This window comes from Artemia sp. Qi Xiang Cuo, chromosome 7 (assembly GCF_049724085.1).
Source record: "Artemia sp. Qi Xiang Cuo chromosome 7, ASM4972408v1, whole genome shotgun sequence".
Classification (NCBI taxonomy): Eukaryota; Metazoa; Arthropoda; class Branchiopoda; order Anostraca; family Artemiidae; genus Artemia; species Artemia sp. Qi Xiang Cuo.
In genome coordinates, this window is record NC_142800.1 from 76998307 (window position 1) to 77022185 (window position 23879).

The 23879-nt window shown below is 34.4% G+C and overlaps 1 protein-coding gene across 3 annotated transcripts in view; it reads left to right on the forward strand.

Annotated features, from left to right (window-relative positions):
* tw (Protein O-mannosyl-transferase 2) overlaps window positions 1-23879 on the forward strand; it is a 218122-nt gene that overhangs the window by 124752 nt on the left and 69491 nt on the right. For all 3 annotated transcript variants that reach the window (XM_089092578.1, XM_089092577.1, XM_089092576.1), the window contains 4 exons: window positions 5208-5316; window positions 8580-8739; window positions 20033-20139; window positions 22554-22636. In XM_089092578.1, the coding sequence (XP_088948704.1) occupies window positions 5208-5316; window positions 8580-8739; window positions 20033-20139; window positions 22554-22636 (459 nt within the window). The remainder of the gene's footprint in view (window positions 1-5207; window positions 5317-8579; window positions 8740-20032; window positions 20140-22553; window positions 22637-23879) is intronic.

Consider the following 23879-nt stretch of genomic DNA (forward strand, 5'->3'; position numbering starts at 1 on the left):
GTTAAGATTTGACAAACCCATTTGGTTATTTGTCTTGTATTATCCCTGATTATTTAGTTATTCTATAATATGAATATGATTTTAAATGGTATTTAGGTTTTTTTTATAACCTACAGTGGAACTGCCGAACAAAGATAAAAAAGAATCGTAACAAGAATTTAAGGACCCCCCCCCTTCGCCTGTCTCAAACGGCATTATTAGGGCACAAACTCTTTCTCCCTACTGAATTCTGTCGAGATCTCCGATCCTTTTTGAAAAATTTCTTGTTGACAAGCAATTAGAGACTCTTTTCCTCCTTCTTTACTATCGTCAAATCGATCCCCAAAATTAAAAAGGCGTAACTACTACTACTAACAACAACTCACCGTAGTGCCAAGCTGCCGCAGCGCGCTCCTCCTCCACTATAATCTATTCAAAGCCTCCCTCTTTACACCCTCCCAGGAAGTTCCCATTTCCCTTAAATCTTTCTTTACGATATCCTCCCATCCTAACCGCAGACGACCTGCTTTATGTTTACCTCTAGACGGTTGGCCAGAAAGGACAATCTTTGGCCATCTGTCATCCTTCATCCACAGAACGTGCCCTAGTCATCTCAATCTTTCTCTCATTATAGCCCTTGAAAGCAGGGTTGAACCACGTTTTTGCAGAGCCTACTGTTTGAAATACGGTTAGTCAGTTGGGCACCCAAAACAATCCGTAGGCAATTTCTCTGGAAAACATCTAGCAAATCTTCCTCCGTTTTTCGGAGGGCCCATGCTTCAGAACTATATATGACCTCTGTCACCACTCTAGCTTCCTATATTCTAATCTTGATTGGCGGACTTATCTTCCTATTCTTCCATCTTTTTTCAGCTGTAAAGAAACACCCTGAGCCTTGGCTATTCTACTTTTAACATCACTGCTCCAACCGTCTTTACTTGTAATACTACTACGGTAAGGTAAATGAAGCTGTCCACTTGATCGATCTTTTTGTTTCCCAACATCACTGTTTCATCTTCACTTATTCCTATCCTTACCAACTTAGTCCTTACAGTATTAATGTTCAAACCTATTCTAGCACCCTGAACTTGCAAAACTTCTGAAAGTTCATTCATTTTGCTCATATTTTCAACTAGGATGCTTAAAATCATCAGCATAATCTAAGTCCAAAGATGTTTTTTTTCCCCATTTGATTCCGTTTATCCAAATTCAATAATCCCTTCTGGTAAAGATCGTGAGGACAAGAATTCAGTGATTTTTTCCGCTACAAAGGTCTCAATGAGTATGGACCCCAAGATGCTTGTCTAGGTCAAAATCCGATAAGCTCTTTCGCTCAATACCCTGATGACAAGGATTTAGCGACTCTTCTTCTTTTCTTCTTCCGTGAAGGTTGGATTGTGTCCAGATTTCCAAAAGTCGTAACTAAGACAGTTTCCTATAAAGCTACGTTGCGATTCTAGATTTTTTTGTATTTAGATATCGTAATGACATGAATTTAGGTTCTTCTCCCCCTTTCCTCCTCAAGGAATGAATTATGTCTGGATGCTAAAAAAAAAAAAAAACTAGAATACTTATTCTTACTTCCACCAAATCTGATTGAGATCCAAATTTGATGGTAATGACAAAAATTTAGGGACTCCTCCCTCCATCCTCTATAAAGGTTGGGTTGGTTCGTGGTTTTCAAATAACTTAACTAGGACATTAGCTCTTAGTTCCTACGATTTTGGTCGAGATACGTGCTAGTCCTTCTGATAGACGTCCTGACAGCAAGAATTTAAGCCCCCCTCTCTCCTGAACACCCCTAAGAAACAACTAAGACACCAGATGTTACTTTGTATAACGTCTTTTTTAGGCTTGATCGCCACTTCCGACAGTTATGCAAATGAAATGATTCCAGAAACCTCACCTCCCTTCCCTCACTTATTCATGTTGGATTGATGCTGGACTTAACTCCATGCTATGCATGAGTCTGATATTATATGTTGCTTATGAAATTTACTTTCGGAAGTAAGGCATTCTGTTTAATATTAAATAAAAAAGAAATCTTTTTAAGTGAAATTAAATTGTAAGTGAAGAGCGACCGCGCCAATAGTATCTGAAACTATAGCTGAATTTTTTTTTTATATTCATCATTTTCTTTCTTCGTTATGTATTCTTTAGCCTCTTTTCTTTTCACACTCAAGTCTAATTTATATACCAATGCTTTTAGAATGATAATCATTCCTTCGTACAAATACACAAGTGATGCGCAATTGACAGGTTACAAGAATTTGTCAATTCAGCAATTAAATCTATAATTTTCAAACAAAACAACTTTATTATTGGCTTCCATAATTTCCTTCAAGCAATTTTAATTTGACTACAATGATTTTTTGTCTAATACAAATATATCTCAATTCAAAGTGGTAAAATTACGACCATACTAAAAATAGAGCAAACATGTCAAACATTGTACTTTAAAAACGCAGGATTAAAACGAAGAATTGTTGTTAAACATGCCGTCTGTAGAACTAAAATCTTCCCTGCAACGCCGAACTTCTTCTCGACGCCAGTATACCCAAGTGTTTTCTTCCTAAAAATGCCAAAGTTGAATGTTTATGTATTTTTCCTTCCCAGTTGGCCAATTGGTTGATATCTTCGTCAAATAGTAATTGATTCAAAAGCAGCTTGTAAGACGGAATGGTTTTCCACTGCTTAAACTGCATTGTAGTATCCGAACCGGAAACAAAAATTAAGTATTGTTGCCAAGATCAAGTTCTTATCGCTAGTTTAACTAGAAGTTCTTCTGTTGATAACCACCTTAAATGAATTGGCTAGATTTAGAACAAACCTGTTGCGTGGACAGCTCTCTGAATATGGTTCAAGCAATCTCACAAAACCCATGATTGATGGTATAAGTATAGATGATGTGACACCTCCTCCGAATTAAAATCAAATTCTCAGTTTTTCAGTGGGCTCAAGCAAATACACTAGCTCTTATAGTAAGGGCTGTTTGGAGTTGATCATATCAATCCTTTTGAAATGATTTTTGAAGAATAACTGGGGACCCTTAGAACGGAAAGGTCGGTCATTAGTTGTGAGTTTCAGCGTATTCAACTGTGGCTTGAATGAAACCATGCTTGTGGAGAAGATTTAGTAGCTATCTGATGGCTACTACGAAAACTGAGAAGACCTTGGTCAGGACTAATATATGCCGTCAACTTTTATGAATGCGATCCCTATATTCCAGTGTAATGTACGATTTAAGAAACTAAGTCTTACTGATCTTCCTAGGACATCGATTTCTATGATTTCTTCGCCTACCTAACAAGCTACAACAGTAAGAACAAGGTCTTTTCGTCAATTTTTTTTTCAGTTAATTGTTTTCGTCTGGCAAATTTGAGATTAATTGCAAGAATTGGGCAAATACGATCCGGTCACGATTTTTTTTTTAATCTAAGTCGATTACAGTTTAATTCGAAAACGCAGAATCAATTGCAGCCATATAATTGTTTAATTAATCGAGCGTATCCATGCATGTAGGAATAATCATATTAAAACTGCTTTTCTTCTGATCTTTCTAATTATTAAAAAAAAAGAAAAAAAGTGTTTTCAACTGAAATTAAGGAGCACTATTAAAAGTTAAAACGAACAGATATTATTACGTATACGAGGGGGATGCCTCCTCCTCAATACGTCTCTCTTTACGCTTAAGTTTGTCTTTTTGTGCCAGTTGTTTAAAGAATAACTCCTCAAACACAAGGGTTGTCCAATTAGAATAATAAGCTTTTTTAAAAGTTCTGAAAAAAATTGCTTAAAGAGTGAGGTATTTAGGAGGGGGCAACCCCCGTCATATACACGTAATAATTTATTTTGTATTAAGTTTTAATGCTGCTCCTTACCTTTGGTTGAGTTTCTAATTTCTGATCGTTTTAAATAATTCAGGGAAATCCAGCTCTCCCTCCATGGAAAATTCCCTTTCCCATGAAAAATTCCCCCATGGAAAGATCCTCTAATGTCCCCCCCCCCCGAAAAACCTCTGTATACTTCCCAATAGCCAATACTGTATGTAAGCAATGGGCTAAGTTTATAGCTTGCAGGCCTTCCCCCGGGGGCTGTGGAGGGTCAAGGTATCTTCAAAGACATCTTCGACATAGGTCTTAGATCATAGTTCTTTTTTAAAAATTAGGCAAATTTTCTCAGGCTCGTAACTTCTGATGAGTAACATTAAACTTGATGATTTTTTTATATTTTGAATACACATCAAAGTTCAGTTCTTTTGATGTATTCACCGTTATCAAGCCTCTGTTTCTTAGGGTTTCGGTTACTATTGAGCCGCATCGCTCCTTATTTACAGTTCGTTACCAGGAACGGTTTAAAAAAAGGCTGAGAAGCTTTTATTTTCAGAAATTCGGAATTGGCAAAGCGTAAGTAAAAACTCAATGAAATTAAACTGAACCCAAGGGGTCAAGGCGGATGTTTTATTTGAAATTAGTGACTTCAAACCCTAACTTTTTATTGTGTTTTGTTTCTCGCTACATAAGGAAGATCAAATATTTGTTATCTTTTGTGAATTAATGTGAAAATATTAGCATGTTTCTGAGATTAATATTAATCAAACGAATTATTATCGAGGAATTTCTTTGTGTTCATTATGACATTTTTCACCAAGGGGTAACCCTAAAATCGCAAATTTGCTGCTTTAAAATGTACGCATTTAACCGTTGTTGTTTTTCCTTTCGTTGCTCCTCAAATTCGTTGTAACTTAACCGAAAACTGTAGAATTTAGTAACATTCTCCTCCCGTAACAAATTCTGGGTCTTACAGCTACTCATCCCCTTTCTTCTAGCAGTTTTCTTGGTACAGTGTTTTAAATGGTAGTAGCGCTGCTACAGTACACGTTTGTCGCAGTGTTATGTTGCCCAAGGCCAATAGCCATAGAGCAGTTTCCTTTCATCGTGATCGGTGCATCAGTGTCTATTTGTCTGTCCTGCATCTAATTGCATGTCATCAGTTTCCTTGTTTAACTCACTACAAATATGCGTTCAAGACAAGTCAGGGGGCACCCTTGTATGTGAAAACTCCTACTTGGAAATCTAATTTAGTTGGGTCATTTCTAATGGCCCAATAAATTTTTTGGGGCCATTCCATGATCCAGCGTTATTGTTGAATCTTCTTCTTTAGTACAAAATATTTTTAAATGTAAGTTGTACGTACAATTTTTATTCTAACATGACTTTTTTTTATAGATCATGGGCTTCTTACCTTGAATCGTTACATATTGCTGGATCCCATTCTTCTTTTCTTTATTTCTGCTACTGTCTACGGCATGGTAAAAACTCATTCTTTTCGTGACAGGTAAGTGCTATATATGTCAAAAGTAAAAGTAAGCTGGTTGTGTGTATATATGAATATGTGTCGTGTGGTGTACGGCAAGCATGTCCCTAAGCAATTATTTCTAGCCCCTTGCCCCCGAAAAATTCAAGCTTGTGCTTATTCATGTAATTTGCCATGCTTTCTACTCTTTAGATGACTTAGCTCCGACTCCTCCTCATCAAAATGCCTACATTCCTACATAGCGTATAAACACTTCGAACTAAGAGTGCTGTGCTTTCGCAGTCGGGAAATTTATTTTAGCCCCTAATGCCCTTGTCTTGTCGACTCACTTTGATTATAGGAATACTACTCGAGTCTGCAAAACGCACGGCTATCGAGCTTTGTCAGCTTAAATTTCGCGTCAGGTCTACACTTAAAACCAGTCCCATTTGCCACCTTATAAAATAGATTGTTATATTAAACTGTGACTTGGATTAGTTGTGCTACTTGTGTATATCATTATAATTTGTTTTCTTGACCAATTCCATTTCTAGTGAAACTAAGGTGGTAAGTAGTGGAGGAGCTAAGTGGTTTGCATGACCCTCAAAAAGGGGAAATACATACTTCTCTTACTCTTTAGCTAGTGATAATAACGCATGACAAGAATGGTTTTACTAAAAGCCACTAAGTTCTATATTCGAGGCAAGCCTCGAGACTAAAAGCTATAATAGCCATCTTGTATTTACAATTTTCAAGATTAAATATTTGCATGCACTGTTTTACGGTGTTTATTTTTACTGTATGATTTTGCCGTATGTTTACAATCAAATTTTACATGATTAAATAAGCTGTTTAGGTCTGGGACCATTTGAAGAAAAGGCTAAAAGAAATGTTCTGAAAGCTATTTTTAAACAAACATAGAAACGTGCTTATTTCATTCTGAAGGCATATTGCTTCAATTTACCAACCCTTTCCCCACCGATGGATATGTTTACAGCTCACTATATGTATATATATATATATATATATATATATATATATATATATATATATATATATATATATATATATATATGTATATATATATATATATATATATAATATATATATATATATATATATATATATATATATATATATATATATATATATATATATATATATATATATATATATATATATATATATATATATATATATATATATATATATATATATATATATATATATATATATATATATATATATATATATATATATATATATATATATATATATATATATATATATATATATATATATATATATATATATATATATATATATATATATATATATATATATATATATATATATATATATATATATATATATATTTGTTACGTTTTACAGTAGCATTAGTCTTTTCGTTGCTGCCTGAGCCGTGCTCCTGTTGTGAAATATTTGTGTCCGCTGTTCCCTATTGTAAAATATAAAGGGAATATGTACAGTGGGCTTCGTTAGGAGTGAGATAATTAAGTATTTATTACTGTTTTGAAGTAGTTTTCAAAATTTTTTAGAGATTTACTGAAATGGTGCTGATACTTTATCTATTACAAAACTATTTATGATTTTAACTCAGCGAAAATGCCCAAAATGACTCAGCCCCAATTCTGAAAATGATGTAAGGATTATGCTGGTCCATAATATGTCAATCAGCTACAAATGACAATTTACAATGGGCCATTGTTCGATCTTTATTAGGTTGCAGCTACCGATGCCACCCCTATGTAAATGGGAAGGGGTAAGAAGGTAATACCTTACTTAAGATTAGTTTAAAATTCACCTCAATTTAGTGAAATTTAAAGTGTTGTGCCTATACACATACTTTTTGCTTTCATTTCAAGATTTGAATACAGAAAAAAGAAGAACATATTTATATGAGCTCACCCAGAACCTTTGATGGCAAAGACTTAAACAAAAAATACGTTTTTTAATTACTTTTATGTGAATTTGATAAATCAAAATCGTAATGCCCGGCATTTTTCATTTAATTCAGCTGTCTTTCTAATTATGGAGTGTACATTCATGGCTTATGAAGGTCGTATAAAATCTTGCAAGATAGTCATGACAAGATTAGAAGTGGAGTAAAGTATAACTGAAATTGTAATATTACGTTAAAAGCGAATAAGGTTATGTACCTTTTACCGGAATGCCAACCTCTCATTGTTACTCTTTTACCGCCGCGAATTTTTCTTAGCCTTTTTTAATGAAAGAGCGTCTTTTGCTCCGTCTTTTGGGGGTGCCGATACATATACTTTGAAACTGATGGTGATAGTGTTTACATTGAAATGTTAATTTTCAAATTTTTCAGTACGTACATTTTTTTCTTGAACTTTAGAAAACTATAAGTCAAACTATCTTTATTTAAAGTCAAAAGCATTTTTTCATTTAGGAAGCTTGTACATTACCTTGTATATATAGCAAATTTTATATGCTAAAAACAGTGGCATTTTATTAATTGGTTGTAGGAATTGAATGAAAATGACTAGAAGTATATAAAATTTTATAAAGTAAAACGAGAAAATTGTATCAATAAGTTTCATAAATATATTTCGGGATCTGAAGATAGAGTCCGTTCCTAAAGAGAGTGTAAAATACGTCCAGAAAAATTTGGAGAGCTAAATTTTCAATGTTTTGGCCTGCAACTGAAATTTAAGTCCAATTTTTTTGTAGTTTTAGACTCTTTTCTTCCCTTCATTTCTTCCTTGTATTACTGTAATAGATTAAATCTAATAAACATGCCAGAATTTTCCATAAACTTATTTAGTCTATTTGAGCATTTATCTTGATTTGAATTATCTTTAACTGAAGAAATATATAAAAATTAAACACAGAAAATGCATGAAGTGTTTTAGCCAATTGGCCTGTCCCATCGACCCTGTTGTTTAGTAGACCTGTCTTCTATACTGCAGTGCTTGTAAAGCATGAGCTTTTGTTCTTGCTTGCAAGTCTTTCTATCTTACTTATATTTCTTTCTTTTTTTTTTATCTCGCTATCTTTCAAATAAGTTAATTGCCCGTAGCCATGTAAAAAACACCCCCCAAAATTATAATATATTAATTATAACTTGCTGTTAGCGCACGAGCATATTGATATTGGCGCATGAAAAATCGTAAAATTTTAGAAATAGGAATTAGAGTCCCACATAAACAGTTTAATTTCTCAAACTCTCCTCAAAGTTCCTGTAACCAAAGAGAGATAAGAATTTAAACAGCCTTGAAAATTTGCAATATAAATTCATATTTAGACAGTCTTTTTTTCAGGCCATTTTCTGTATCGTGGTTTTTTTGGATGTCTTATACGGGCATCATGATGACAGGGGCTTTAAGTGTCAAGTTTGTTGGCCTATTTGCTGTGGTTCTTGTTGGCCTTCATGCCATAACAGACTTATGGGATATTTTGGGAGATCTTAGCAAGCCTGTGGTAAGTTTTGTTTCTGTATCTACAATGTAGTGCGAATCTGTAGCGACAGTGTTAGAACTTGGGGAGAGTATAAATAAAGGAACAAGACATTTTTGTTGAATTAGGAGTAGGTATAATGAGTAATAAAATAGATGTCATCACTTATTCATGTAATTTTATTGCATATACAAGCACGATTATCAGTGTTCAGTTTTTCCAACCAAATTAATCTTTTTTTCATCTTAAATTTCTTCTATAAACCTCTAGTCCAGAAAAACAAGCTTCAGCGTTCTTGGTACTTTTATGGAAGATACCTAAAAAAAATTGCTTGCCTTGAAATGATAAATACTTTTTTTTCAAGCCAGTTTGACTAAGTCTATACTGAAGGGTACCAAAAAATTTTATCTATGCGTAAGTCAGCACCAGAAACCAGATGACCCCGCAAAACCTTCAATTTTTTTAATCTTCAGGTTTCAAAATTTTATGTACATACAAACAAGCAACTGAGCTGTTCAGGTCTTATAAAAGCAGCTTTTACTTATACGAAACACTATACGCACAGTCTACAAAGTGGTACTAACTATGTTATATTAAGCGAAATATTAAATACTTTGTCAGGAGCCAGTTTGGCTAAGTCCATGCTTAAGCGTTTTCTATAAACCAAATGACAATTTAAAAAGATTAGGTGTTGTTGTTGTTGGTTTTTTTTTTTGGGGGGGGGGGTGGGGAGACCTCTTTAAAACGTGAAGTATGTATACATGAGTTTTGAATCGCTATGCAGGTTTTGAATAATTGATGAGCAGCGAATACTGGTATTAAAGACTGTATACACTCTACGAAATATCAACTATACTTTACGATGCGAAATGACCAAATTCTTTGTCAGAAGCCAGTTTGACTAAGTCCTTACTGTCCATATAAAAACCCTCTACTTGTGTTAGTAAACACCAAACACCAGATGATTTTTCTGTTTTTTTTTGTTTTTGTTTTTTTAGCAGATAACTTTTCCTTTAGATAATGAATGGATTAGAATGATAATAAATTTGATTTATTTGAATTTCTTATTGAAAGGTGGAGCATTCTCTCGTTAGGTTTTATTTCAACCAATGTTGGCGTTTATGCGTTTATGTTAGTAAATTGTTTTTTCATTGATGTTAAAACCGGAACTTATAGCAAAAAAAACTAATCAGTGGATGTGCGTGATAGCTATTATCAGGTATCAACCAAAACAACAAAAGCAAAAGAAAAGTGGATATCGAGTTTTGATATGCTTGTTTTTGTAGATGGCAGGAATAGTCTTCAGTTAACATCTATTTATTTTTAGCCATAATTCAGCAAATGTCTTAAAATGGGATATAGCGCCTCTTGTGAGTTATTCTTATGCTCAGTTTTGGACATAAAGTAAATATCTTTCATTAACATTCAATAGTATGCTATGTAAAATAACGCTACCTGATATACATTAACTATTATATGCAATAAGATACAACTGTAATAATAATATAATGCACAATAGTCCACTATGTACAACATTCAATAGCACTGCCTAATATACAGTAACAGTAGTCCACATACAATGTATAATTATAATAATAATACAATACACTATAATCCACTATGTACAATATATAACAGCGCTACCTAGTATTAAATAAAAAAAAAGTTTTTTCAACTGAAAGTAAGGAGCAACATTAAAACTTGAACAGAAATTATACGTATATGAAAAGGATTGCCCCCTTCTCAACACCTAGCTCTTTACACTAAAGTTTGATAGTACTACTATTACTAACAACTCACGCAGCACGCGGACCCATTCCAGACGCGGACGACCTGCTTTCTAGTGGATATTGTCCCACAAAAGAGAGATAGCTCTTTACACTAAAGTTTGATAGTACTACTACTACTAACAACTCACAGCAGCACCAAGCCGCCTGAGGCCAACACAGCTACGCACACTCCTCCTCCATCCTAATCTATTTAAAGCCTCCCTTTTTACACCCTTCCAGGAAGTTCCCATTTCCTTTAAATCTTTCTTTATGACGTCCTTCCACCCCAGACGAGGACGACCTGCTTTCCGTTGAGCCCTAGACGGTTGGCCGAAAAGAACAATCTTTGGCAATCTGTCATCCTTCATCCGCACAACATGCCCTAGCCACCTCAGCCTTTCCTTCATTATAGCCCTAGAAAGTGGGATTGAACCACATTTTTCGGACAGCCCACTGTTTGAGATGTCGTCAATTATCCAAGTATTCAAAACGATCTTTAATTAAGTTGTCTGAAAAACGTGTAGCATATGTTCATCTGCTTTTTAGAGCGCACATGCTTCAGAGCCATATTTGAGCATTGTCATCATTGTAGCTTCTAATATTCTAATCTTAGTTTGCAGACTTATTTTCCTATTCTTCCAAACTTTTTTTAACTGTGAAAAAACACCCTGAGCCTTGGCTAACATCTTCTTCTTTTAACATCTTCATTGCTCCCACCATCTTTACTAATAATACTACCAAGGTAAGTGAAGCTTCCCACCTGATCAATCTTTTCGTTACCTAACGTCACCTTTTCATCTTCACTTATTCCTAGCCTTAGTGATTTAGTTTTCTTAACATTGATTTTCAAACCTATTCTAGCACCCTGAACTCGCAAAACCTCTAAAAGTTCATTCATTGTGCTACCACTTTCATCTAGGATGCATAAATCATCAGCATAATCTAAGTCCAGGAGACTTTTTCCTCCCCATGTGATTCCGTGGTCTCCTATTGCCTTTCCTGTGCTCCTCAAGACAAAATCCATCAAAATAATCCATATAAATAGGGATAGAACACAATCCTGCATAAATCCTGATTTAATACAAAACCAGCTGCTAACCTCATTTCCTACCTTAACCGCAGCAGTGTTATTCTCGTAAATAGCACTAATCACTTTAATGCATTTGTCTGGTATACCATACAAGGATAAAACCTTTGCTAAAGCTCTTCTATCAACAGAATCGAACGCTTGCTCATAATCTATAAAACTGAGGACCAAAGGTGTTTGACAAATCAGGCACTTCTTAATTATTAACCTAAGAGTGAAGATTTGGTCGACACATCCTCTACCTTTTCTAAGATCGCACTATTCTTCTATTAAAACTTTGTCTAAGGTATGACTCAGTTAGAAGAGCATTTTATTACAATGAGATTTTTTTAATAAGTAGATCAGACTATTTCCTGGATAATTATCACGGTCACTCTAATCACCTTTATTTCACAGTTGTTTAATCATGGTTTTCCTAAAATCGTTTGGTACTTCCCCTTTTTCAAAAATCATATTCATAATCTTCAGTAACTTATTTCCATATTTAAAAAGTTTAATAAGCCACCATATTTAAGAAACTCATTTACCACACTATCAGCACCTGGAGCCTTATTATTTTTTAATCCTTTTAGTACTGTGGCTAATTCTTCCTTACCAAACGAGTCTTTCTTCACATCCAAGGTATCACAAACTTTTTCATTTTCATCTATATCTTCTCCTGCAGCTCTATCTCGGCTTAGAAAATTCTCAAAATGTTCCGCCCATCTCTGTTTAACCATCTCATTATCGCTAATTGTGGCCCCGTTCCTATCTTTAACTGGGACAAGTCCGAATTGACTACTCCTTCTCAATATATTAACATGCCAGTACAATATTTTACTATTACCTCGGCAACAGAATATTTTACCTCGGCAATTTTATCCATGGCCTCCACTTCACACCTCCTTAGTTCATATTTTAATGCTTTCTCCCTTTTCTTTATATTCCTTGGGTTTTCATATGATCAATCACTCAGATAATCAAACAGTTCGTGGTAACAAACTGTAAGTAAGGAGCGACCCGGCTCAATGGTAACCGAAACTCTAGAAAACGGTATTTTGATACAAATATATACATCAAAAGAATTAGATTTTAATGCTGATTTCAAATATATAAGTTTCATTGAATTTAGATCTAACAATTGGAAGGTACGTCCCCGAGAAAATTTGCCGGATTTCCGAAAAAGGGGGAAAAGACCCCTGAAAACAACAGAATCTCAATGAAAATTACACCATCAGATCCAGCATATCAGAGAATCCTACTGTAAAGTTTTCAAGCTCTTATCTACAAAAATGAGGAATTTTGTATTTTTTGCCAGAAGAAAGATCACGGGTGCGTGTTTATTTGTTTGTTTGTTTTTTCTTTTTCCCAGGGGTGATCGTATCGACCCAGTGGTCCTAGAATATCGTGGGGGGCTCATTGGAATGGAAATTAAAAGTTCTAGTTCCCTTTTTAAGTGACCAAAAAAATGGAGGGCAACTAGGCCCCCTCCCACGCTCATTTTTTCCGCAAAGTCACCCGATCAAAATTTTGAGGTAGCCATTTTGTTCAGCATGTTCGAAAATATTATAAGTATTTCTTTTAGGATGACTTAATGCCCCGAAGCTCCCGGGGGAAGAGCTGAAAGTTATGAACTTTACCCAATGTAAACATATAGTATTGGTTATTGGGAAGTATACAGACGTTTTCAGGGGAGATTTTTTCTGGTAGGGGGGTTGGTCGGGGGTTATGTGGGAGGATCTTTCCATGAAGGAAGTTTTCATGGGGGAAGGGACATTGCTATGAAGGGGACGCCAGATTTCCCAGCATTATTTAAATAAAGATCAGAAATTAAATTAAAAAAAAAAGTTTTTTCAGCTGCAACAGCAGCAACATTAAAACTTTAAACGAACAGAAAATATTACATATATGATTGGGTTCACCCCATAGTCAATACCTCGTTCTTTAAGCCAAAGATTTTTTAGTACTTTCAAAAGAGCTATTTATTCTAATTAACGGCCTTTTTGATTAAGCGGTAATTTTTAAAGCGTTGGAACAAAATTCGAACTTTAGCTTCAAGAGCAAGGTATTGACTAGGGAGCGAACCCCCTAATATACGCATTAAAAATATATGAATATAGAAGTTCGTTACGCAAGTTAATTCGTAAGTTACGTGTATTTATTACTAATAAAAACGTTCGTAAATAAAATTAAACAAGTTTCGAGAAATCTATTTAACCAAATAAAAGTAAATTAATATTCGTACTTTGTTTTAGTTATTCGTGTACGGTAAACCAAGACCAGAACCTGAATTTATTCAAAAACGTTCAAAAATTAAATAAAAAAAACAATTTTTTTAACTGAAAGTAAGGAACGACGTTAAAATTTAAAACGAACAGAAATTATTCCTTATATGAAAGGGGTTGTCTCCTCCTTAACGCCTCACTCTTTACGCTAAAGTTTGACTTTCTCACAACTCTATTAAGTAAGGAGCGACCCGGCTCAATAGTAACCGAAAGTCGAAAAAACAGAATTTTGATACCAGTAGATACATCAAAATAATCAAATTTTAATTTTAATTTCCAATATATAATTTTCGTAAGTTTGGTTTTACATATCAAAATCTACGCGCCTGAGAATATTTGGCTGATTTTCGAAAAAGGGGGAAAGGCCCCATAAAATTTATAGAAGCTTAATGAAAATTATACCATCAAATTCAGTGTATCCGAGAACCCTACTGTAGAATTTTGGCGCTCCCTAATATACGTAATACAAACATACGAATATAGAAGTTCGTTACATAAGTTAATTCGTAAGTTACGTCAGAACAAAATTTCGAGAAAGCCATTTAGCCAAAAAAAAGTAAAACTAATCGAGAAAGCCAAAAAAGTAAAATAAATATGCTAATTTTGTTTTAATTATTCATGTACGGTGAGCCAAAATCAAAGCTGCATTAATTCAAAAACGTTCAGAAATTAGATAAAAAAAACAAGTTTTTTTAACTGAAAATAAGGAGCGACATTAAAACTAAAAAACGAACAGAAATTATTCCGTATATGAGAGGCGCTGGCCCCTCCTCAGCGCCTAATTCTTTACGCTAAAGTTTTTTTTGTTTAAAAAACGATCAGAAATTAAATTAAAAAAAAAACAAGTTTTTTAAACTGAAAGTAAGGACCGACATTAAAACTTAAAACGAACAGACTTTATTCCGTATATGAAAGGGGCTGTCCCATCCTCAACGCCTCGCTCTTTACGCTAAAGTTTGTCTCTTTCTCACAACTCTACTTTTTAAAACAGTAAAAAACTTTAGCGCAAAGAGCGGGGCGTTGAGGAGGGGACAGCCCCTTTCATATACGGAATAATTTCTGTTCGTTTTAAGTTTTAATGTCGCTCCTTACTTTCAGTTAAAAAAACTTGTTTTTTTTATTTAATTCTTGTACAAGTCCCTTCTCCATTCTATTAAACATAAAGCTTTTTCACTAATATTCTTAGCTGCAGTCCTAACTTTCTTCACTAAGACACCTTCAGCAACTTCACAAATTATTTTTCTAAATTATTCCAACCATCTTCCACATTGTCAAATTTAGATAATTTCGGAGACCACACTGCCTTTTCATGAGGATAAATAAAAGTTCAAATTGTAGCTTTATTACTGATGACGGTCACTGCATATGTGACCGAAATAACTGATATTTTTATCACTCTCTATTAAAAGGATTTTATCCCTATTTGAACTTTTATTTATTGTCAAATTTTAAACTCTAAAGTTTAGGATTAAATTCTTTCTGGCAAGTTTCTCTCAAATCCTCATCCTGGAGTCTACCAACATCATAACTTCCCGGGAGGTAGTTACCCCTCCAAAATTTCAGCTTTAAATTAATCCTAGACACAACTAGATGATGATCTTTACTTTTGACATCAATATCAGCACTTCTACATACCCTAGTATCTTGTATTGATCCTGCCAGTCTTCGATTTACTATAACATAATCAATAAGGTTAGCTGTCTAACCATCACGTGGATACCATGTTAACTTATGAGCAATTTTATGACCAAACACAGTATTGGTTATAAATAGATTGTAATACCTACAAAATTACAAAAGTCTGTGTCCATTACTGTTTTCTTTTCCTACACCAAATTTACCTAGGCTAGGATACCATCTATCCCTATTTCTACCGACCTGGGCGTTAAAATTGCCTAGTAAAAGCATCATACCAAACACAGTATTCGTTATAACTAGATTGTTATACCAACAAAATTGCAAAAGTCTGTATCCATTACTGTTTTCTGTTCCTACACCAAATTTAACTAGGCTAGGATACCATCTATCCCTATTTCTACCGACCTGGGCGTTAAAATCGCATAGTAAAAACATCAGATTTCTACCTTATTTCTACCATATTTCTACCTAACCCTGTCTAGTTGCTCCTGTAACTGTAAGTAAAATTCATCTGGGTCACTAGTATCTCCGTCACTCGGTTCTACAGGGGCATATACTACTATAACTGATGCCCTGAACTTTTTAGTCGTAAAATGAGCAATTAGTAAGCTATTATTATTACCTTCCCAGTCTAAACAAGGCTTAGCAGCTTCCTTAATCATCATGACCTACTCCCTGTCTGTGTACCCCATCCTTCCTGTCTGAGTAAACAAACTCTATATCACCTAATCTCATGCTTCCTTCCCCTGGGATATTAGTTTCTGAAACTCAAAATAAGTCCAGTTCGAATCGTCTGAATTTTTCAGTCAAGATGTTGATACGATAGTCATTTTTTAACGTCGTAACATTCCAAGTTCCAATGTTCATGTTCTTTACATTTTGAAATTAATCATTGAAATTATTTTGGCCTCGGAAAAAGCAATGATCCCGGATACCAGTGCTGAACGGGGATCACATATCTTTTCAAGTCTACGCCTAACTGTTTAAGCCGGCTTAGAACCGGACAGCAAGAAGTCCCTGGTACCTCCAGTATGAATGGGGGCTTTGTACAATCCTGGGCACATCTTGGTCACAATATGGTTTTTGGCACTTGGCGAAGCTCTTCTATCAACAAGAGTCTAAATCCTGCACAGACAGTCTCAAGCCTATTACCTCCGACTCATCATATATTCATACCTACAAATATTATGCTACTACGGGGAGGCAGCCCCTAGTAGATGAATTAGCTAGGAAGAGGTTTTTCAACCCCAAAAACGCCCGTCAAAACAGACCAAGTCCAAAAGAATTGGCGATTAATCAGAATCCCGTGCGAATGCTGTGTCGTTTATTAGGCTATAATTTCCTCGAGGGGCGCCACTCCTCAAGTGGGAACAGAGTTGACCGCAAGGTTCCCAGTTTTGCTGGTACCCCGAAAGGCTCGAGGCAGCCCTTTGCATAGGCCGTTGTCCATAGATCTGAATCTTACGCTCTGCCGCAGTTGTCCTCCTAAAGAGGATCCTCCGACGATGATGTTCTGTGTCACCATGCAGTTTAACCCATTATTGGGAGAAGGCTTCTAACTCTTGAGACGTGTGGACACGTCTGTTGCACTATTGAGTTTACATTTTAGGGGCCTTCTTCCTCCTTCGCCTGTATTTATGGCCCCGGGCGAGGGTGTCCCAGTTTCTATTATGGGCCCCCAGGGACAAGGTCCCCCCTTGGTCCGTGCCTCCTATGGAGATACCCTACATATCTGTTGGGCGTTTCACTATTGCCACCTAGGGACACGTTGTGTGGCCTGTGGGAGGCCCCATAAAGCTACCAAATGGTAAATACACTATATGCTAGAAAAATGGTATGTATAACTTTATCATGTCATAACCTATAACTTATAATCTATAACGTGTAACCAACTTATAACCTAAATCATGTTCTAACCTATACTCTTTGTCATGTATATAATCTATAACCTAAATCATGTTCTAACATGTACTATTTATCATGTATTACCTATAACTTATAAACTAAAACCTATAACCAACTTATAACCTAAGTCATGTTCTAACCTATACTTTTTATCATTTATAACCTATAACTTAGAGTCGATAACCTATAGCCAACTTATAACCTAAATCATGTTCTAACCTATACAATTTATCATGTATAACCTATAACTTATAATCTAAAACCTATAACCAACTTATAACCTAAATCATGTTCTAATCTATACTTTTTATTATGTATAACATATAACTTATAATCTATAACCTATAAGCAACTTATAACCTAAATCATGTTCTAACCTATACTTTTTATTATGTATAACCTATAACTTATACTCTATAACCTATAACCAACTTATAACCTAAATCATGTTCTAACCTATACTTTTTATCATGTATAACCTATAACTTAGAGTCGATAACCTATAGCCAACTTATAACCTAAATCATGTTCTAACCTATACAATTTCTCATGTATAACCTATAACTTATAATCTAAAACCTATAACCAATCTATAACCTAAATCATGTTCTAACCTATACCATTTATCATTCATAACCTATAACTTAGAGTAGATAACCTATAGCCAACTTATAACCTACATCATGTTCTAACCTATACAATTTATCATGTATAACCTATAACTTATAATCTAAAACCTATAACCAACTTATAACCTAAATCATGTTCTAACCTATACTTTTTATCGTGTAAAATCTATAAAATATATCTTATAATCTATAACTTATATCCTGTTCTAACCTATACTCTTTATCATGTATAGTACAACCTATAATTTTTGATAGGTTATCAAAAAATGACCTATCGTTTTTGATAGGTTATCAAAAAATAACCTATCATTCCGAGGCACCTGCTTTCTATAAAAACATTATATGTCCCCAGGGCATAACTTACAACCCTTGCCCTAAGGGCTGGGGGGGGGGGCTGTCATACCCAAAGACATAATTTCTAGAACTTTCAAATACGTTGAAAAAATGGATACCTCAAATTTTGATTGGATGTGTTTGGGGAAATGGTGGGCGTGAGAGGGGGGGTTAGTTGCCTTCCAATCACTTTCTATTATTTGAAATGGCAATAGCCCTTTCAGTTTCCAATCGAATGAGCCCTTTTTAATACGAGCCTTTTTAATTTTATTAGGATAAGGGTTCTAAAACCTATGCTTTCTAAAAGCCAGAATATAATTTGTTTTTTACTGAAAAAATTCAAATGAATTTACTGAAACAAAATGTGCATTGACAGTTTAATATACAAATTCTGATATTTATTTTTTAAATCTTAATTAATTTTTGATTTCTTAAAGTTATAAAACTGGAAACATTTAAAAGAACTTTTTTCAGTAAAGCACAAATTATATTCTGGATTTTAGAAAGCATGGGGTTTAGAACCCTACTCATTAATTTCTGCTCGTTTTGAGTTTGACTCGGTGATTTATTTTAATTTCTGTTTGTTTTGGGTTTTATTTATTTATTGATACTGATTTTTGGTAGTTGCATGCTTGGTAGATTATTTAATTCTATTTTTGTTCATTTTTGGTTTAATGGACTTCTTAACTTTTTTTTGAAAAACTTATTTTGTGGATTTTTTTTTTAATTAATTTCTCTTCGTTTTGTATTGACATAGTCTTTTTCAGGGAGAAAGACTAAGCTTCTTCTAAAGTTAAACAATCACCCCTTCCTTAAAAACCTTAAATACCCCCTGGACATAACTTACAACCCTTGCCCCTAATCTTTGGGGTTTGTTTCAACCCCAAAAGCCTTGTTATATGATATTTAGACTATTTTGAATAGAATGGCATATCAAAATTTCTATAAGATGCATTTCGGGACAATACGACGTTTGGGGGAGGGTGTTAGCTCCCCTCCGATCACGTTGGATCTTAAAAAGAGCACTAGAGCGTCTGATTACCAATCCAATGAGCCCCCTCCGAAGTTTGTATGACCATGCTTTTTATAAAAAACCTTATACGTCCCCAGGGTATAACTTACAACCCTTGCTCTCAATTTCCAATCGAATGAACCGTTTTTGAAGCTTCTTCGGCAAAACTTTCTATAAAAACCTTGTATGCCCCAAGGGCATAACTTAGGACCCTTGTTCTGAGGGCTATGAGGGGAGGGTTGTCATCACTGTCTAATATACAAAAACAGTGGTCCATATACAGTATAATACAATATACAATTGTAATATAAACACGATATAGAATAGTCCGCTATGTACGATGTGCTACAGCCCTGCCTAATACACAATAACTGTAGTCCATATACAATATATAATAATACACAATTGTAATAATAACACAGTATGCAATAATCCGCTATGCAAAATTTACAATAGCGATGCTTAAAACCACCCAATCAAGTAATTAATGGGGGGGGGGGGGGTGACCTGCGTGAAATTTTGAAGTTTTCTTAATTTCTAGGTACTTGATACTTGAATTTTAAAGTATTTTTTTATCATATTAGCTGGACCTACCCCAGAAAACAAAATCTTGCCTACCTGTTTTATGTAGCACATACTTTTTATTAGATTTATTTTAATATAATGATTTTTTTTTTCAGTCATATACTGTGAAACACTTCTTTGCCCGTGCTCTTTGCTTAATTGCGTTACCATTGGTTGTGTATATGGGTATTTATGCCATTCATTTCCAAGTATTAAACTTAAGGTGAGTGTCTACCTTAATCTAAAAATCTAGTGCCCTTCTATCTATTACTTTATTTCATATATATTTAAATTGTCTTTGCCAGAATAAAAAAGGATATTTTTATAAACAGCGTGTCCTACGTCCAAAGCTTTATTATATACAAGGCAACCTAGCTTCTCCTTTAAATTTAGGTCTAAAAATAACGTAAAACATTCGAAAAGATCAGATGCCATAATACAGATGCCTTGGAAATGCTTAGATGCCATAGAGAAGTGCTAGGGTTGCATATAATGGTTACCCTTGCAAACACAGGATAACCAACGGCATCTTGTGTTTGCTTCCCTTTTGCTATCTCCAGGTGCTCAGATAGTTGTACATAGGGTGAATACTGTTATTCTAATCTAATTCAATCGTTTCTGTACATGGCTGGTAAGTTTTTGTGACGGATTCCATCCTGGGAAGTTATCTTTAATTGGAGGACCTTTATCACACTCAATCACATTACAACGCTGGTCTTTGGCGGATAGGGGTGGATGTAACACTACCCACCCTCTAGTTCCATATAATAAGTCTTGTAGACTCCTCTATCGAAGCTGCTAGGCTTGAAAACCTTTTCTACAAAACTGTAACATTAATTTTTAGAGTTTTATATATATATATATATATATTTATAGCCCAGGATTTAGTTGTTTATCCTTAGTTTTTCTACTATTTATAGTTTGTTTCTTATATCTTTTTTGGTCAGTTTACATATTTTTATAGTTGCGAGATATCTTGTGTCCGGTTTAGTCGCTAATAAAGTATCTATCTGGGTTTTAGTTTGAGCATAAATCAGCTTCAAAGGATTCTAAATTCTAAATGCATGATTTAAAAAAAATCTGTTACGAGAAAAAGTTTTAAAGGCTATAAATCTTAGTTATATTTATGTAACGGGCTTACATTTGCATATACATTCTCTATTTGTATATTATTTATAAGTTTAATAGAAAACACTTGTGTTTTGAGGCGCATTACTTATAAAGAGTCAAGACGCACCTGACAAACAACACCAAGAAATCCTATACTTGGGCTTGTGCAGGACACTCCAAATATAAAATACCAGTGGTATAATTTCGTCACAATTCTGGGGAGGGGCGAAGTTGGAACCAATTTTTCAAAATAAAGTGAAAAGGAGAAAAAGAAACAAAAAAACGATTTGATACTATAAAGGTACCATTTATTAGTATAAAAGTACTATAAAGGTACTTTACGGTACTATAAAGGTAAATATTTACTAAAAAACTTATCTGTTTCTGTTGATGCTTAAATTATATAGGTTTATCTTAGTTTTGACAAGATTTTGGAAGAAACTAAATTTCAGGTGGGGGAGGGGGCAAATTGAAGTTGGGGGTGGGGGGCAAACCGAGGACTGGGAGGGGTGGTTTTTAATCTCTCGTCTAACCTTTTTGCATGTTTTTACCGACAAATTATTCTACACGATCGACAATCAAATTAAATTGTAATTATATTTTTAAAATTTAAGTTACAATTCACTTTGATTGCCGGTAGTATAGAACAACTTGTTGTGGAAGTCGTCGCATAAAGTAAAATAAAATTAAAGTTTTCTTGTGAAAAATGTTAAAGAAAACTGTCTTTGTTTTCGACGAGCGAACCCCGCCCCCTGGTAGTACCATTTAAATGTGAATTTAAGTCCCTTGTCAGCAAATTACGGTTTCACAAAGAAAACAGTTCCGTATTATGACATTTGATTACAATTATCATCCGTCCAAAATGTCCAGGTGCTTCAATTCTTTCAGATAAAATTTCCGCTATTCCGCCTCAATGCCATCTATTCGAAACATTTGTGTTCAGGGGGCTCTAGATTCAGTCACCAGACTTTTTTGAAAATTTTAAGAAGACTAGGAAGAGGGAACGAATTTTTGTCAAGGGAAAAACAATTAACTTTTTTTTATTAGTGATCTCCACATTCAAAACGCTAGAGGCTTTTATTATATCCATATTAATATTTCCATAAAAAAAATCAATCGGAGAAATATCTACGTCTTGGTAGTGCTTCCGTTCGCCTCTTTAAAGTCCATAACACTTCAGACAGTAAAGATTTTCTGATAATCACTAAGTATCTAAATTATCTTCCTTACCTTATGATGTAAATCCCTTACTTTGGAGAAAATCTCCCTTGCAGAGTACCGAAAAGAGTCTCCGAAAATTGACGGTAAAATTAAAGGGATTTTGCTACTACTTATGTATTACAAAGGAGTTGTACATTTTTAGAATTTCAGAAGGTGTATTTTAACTATTGACGCTTCTAAATTCTTTTCATTTTTTTCTTTTTTTTTGGTTTGGCAAGCTTTCAGTCTCTATAACGCCACGTTTTTTCTTTATAGCGAATTTCCAACATTTTTGACATTACAAGTACATATTATTTTCTTTTTCAGTGGAAATGGTGATGGATTTTACTCTTCGGCATTTCAAACCAGCCTTAAAGGAAACAACCTACATAATTTTAGCACCCCTCAAGGTATATATCCTAATTTTAGTGTTTAATTTTAACTTTTCGATTTTAGTTTATTGAGTTAGGTTGAATATTATACGTCCTTACTAAGAATTTTGTCTATGGTAGGTTACGAAATAGTATCGTGAAAGTGTAATTTAAGGGATTGTCACTTGGTCTGATGCTGATGAGTTGGGTGAATGAAACTTTCAGGATATTATATACTGCCCAAACAGGGCCTATGAAGGTTTCATTCTTATGTGTCTATTCGTTAACAACTTCAAACGGAAAGCAGGTCGCCCTCGTCTGGGGTGGGAGGACGTCATAAAGGAAGATTTAAAGGAAATGGGAACTTCGTGCAAGGGTGTAAAAAAGGAGGCTTTGAATAGATTGGGATGGAGGAGGAGCTTGCGTAGCTGTGTTGGCCTCAGGCGGCTTGGTGCTGCGGTGAGTTGTTAGTAGTAGTAGTATATATATATATATATATATATATATATATATATATATATATATATATATATATATATATATATATATATATATATATATATATATATATATATATATATATATTGATTCTCATTGTCGCTTGTCCTCTAACCGCAGACAATGTGAAACTCTTCTTGATGTCATGGCGTAACCATTGGATCGATACAACCACCCTGGGAGAAGTACGAATTTTTCCTTAGAGCTGTCACTTATTTAGATCGTTCTAGTTGCCAGAAATGTCAGTATGCCAGTTTTAAGGAAAAAAAAAACTATGTATCTGATTTCGAAGAAATATTTATAAACACGTATATACACAATTATTACTGGTTTAGTTAATTTTAAAAAAATGTAATTCTAACAATGAGATGTTTCGTTGACAGTTGTCAGGACTTCGTTCCACACAGCATCATAAGTTCGTCGTTCATCTTCAGGTGGTAGCAGAACTTTTAAGGTACGTTGTCTTTTAACACGAGAAAAGGCCACGTACAACGTACCATGATTAAAAACAGGAGTACGGAATCCAAGTTGACCTTTACTAGAGTCGAGCGTGACTCGAGTAATGGGAAATTTTTTCTTGGTTCTTCCCCGGATTACTTTGGAAATGCTTCCTATTCGATTGGTCATGCTCGTTGTCGCATGTTTTATAACCGTAGATTTTTTGGGCATCATTTTCGTTTGCGATTCGTTGCGATGTTGGTTGTCGTAAATCATCTAAGTGTGAATCTCCTTTTGCATTATTTTTTGTTTTGCGATTTGTTGTGATTCTCGATGTTGCTTCTCT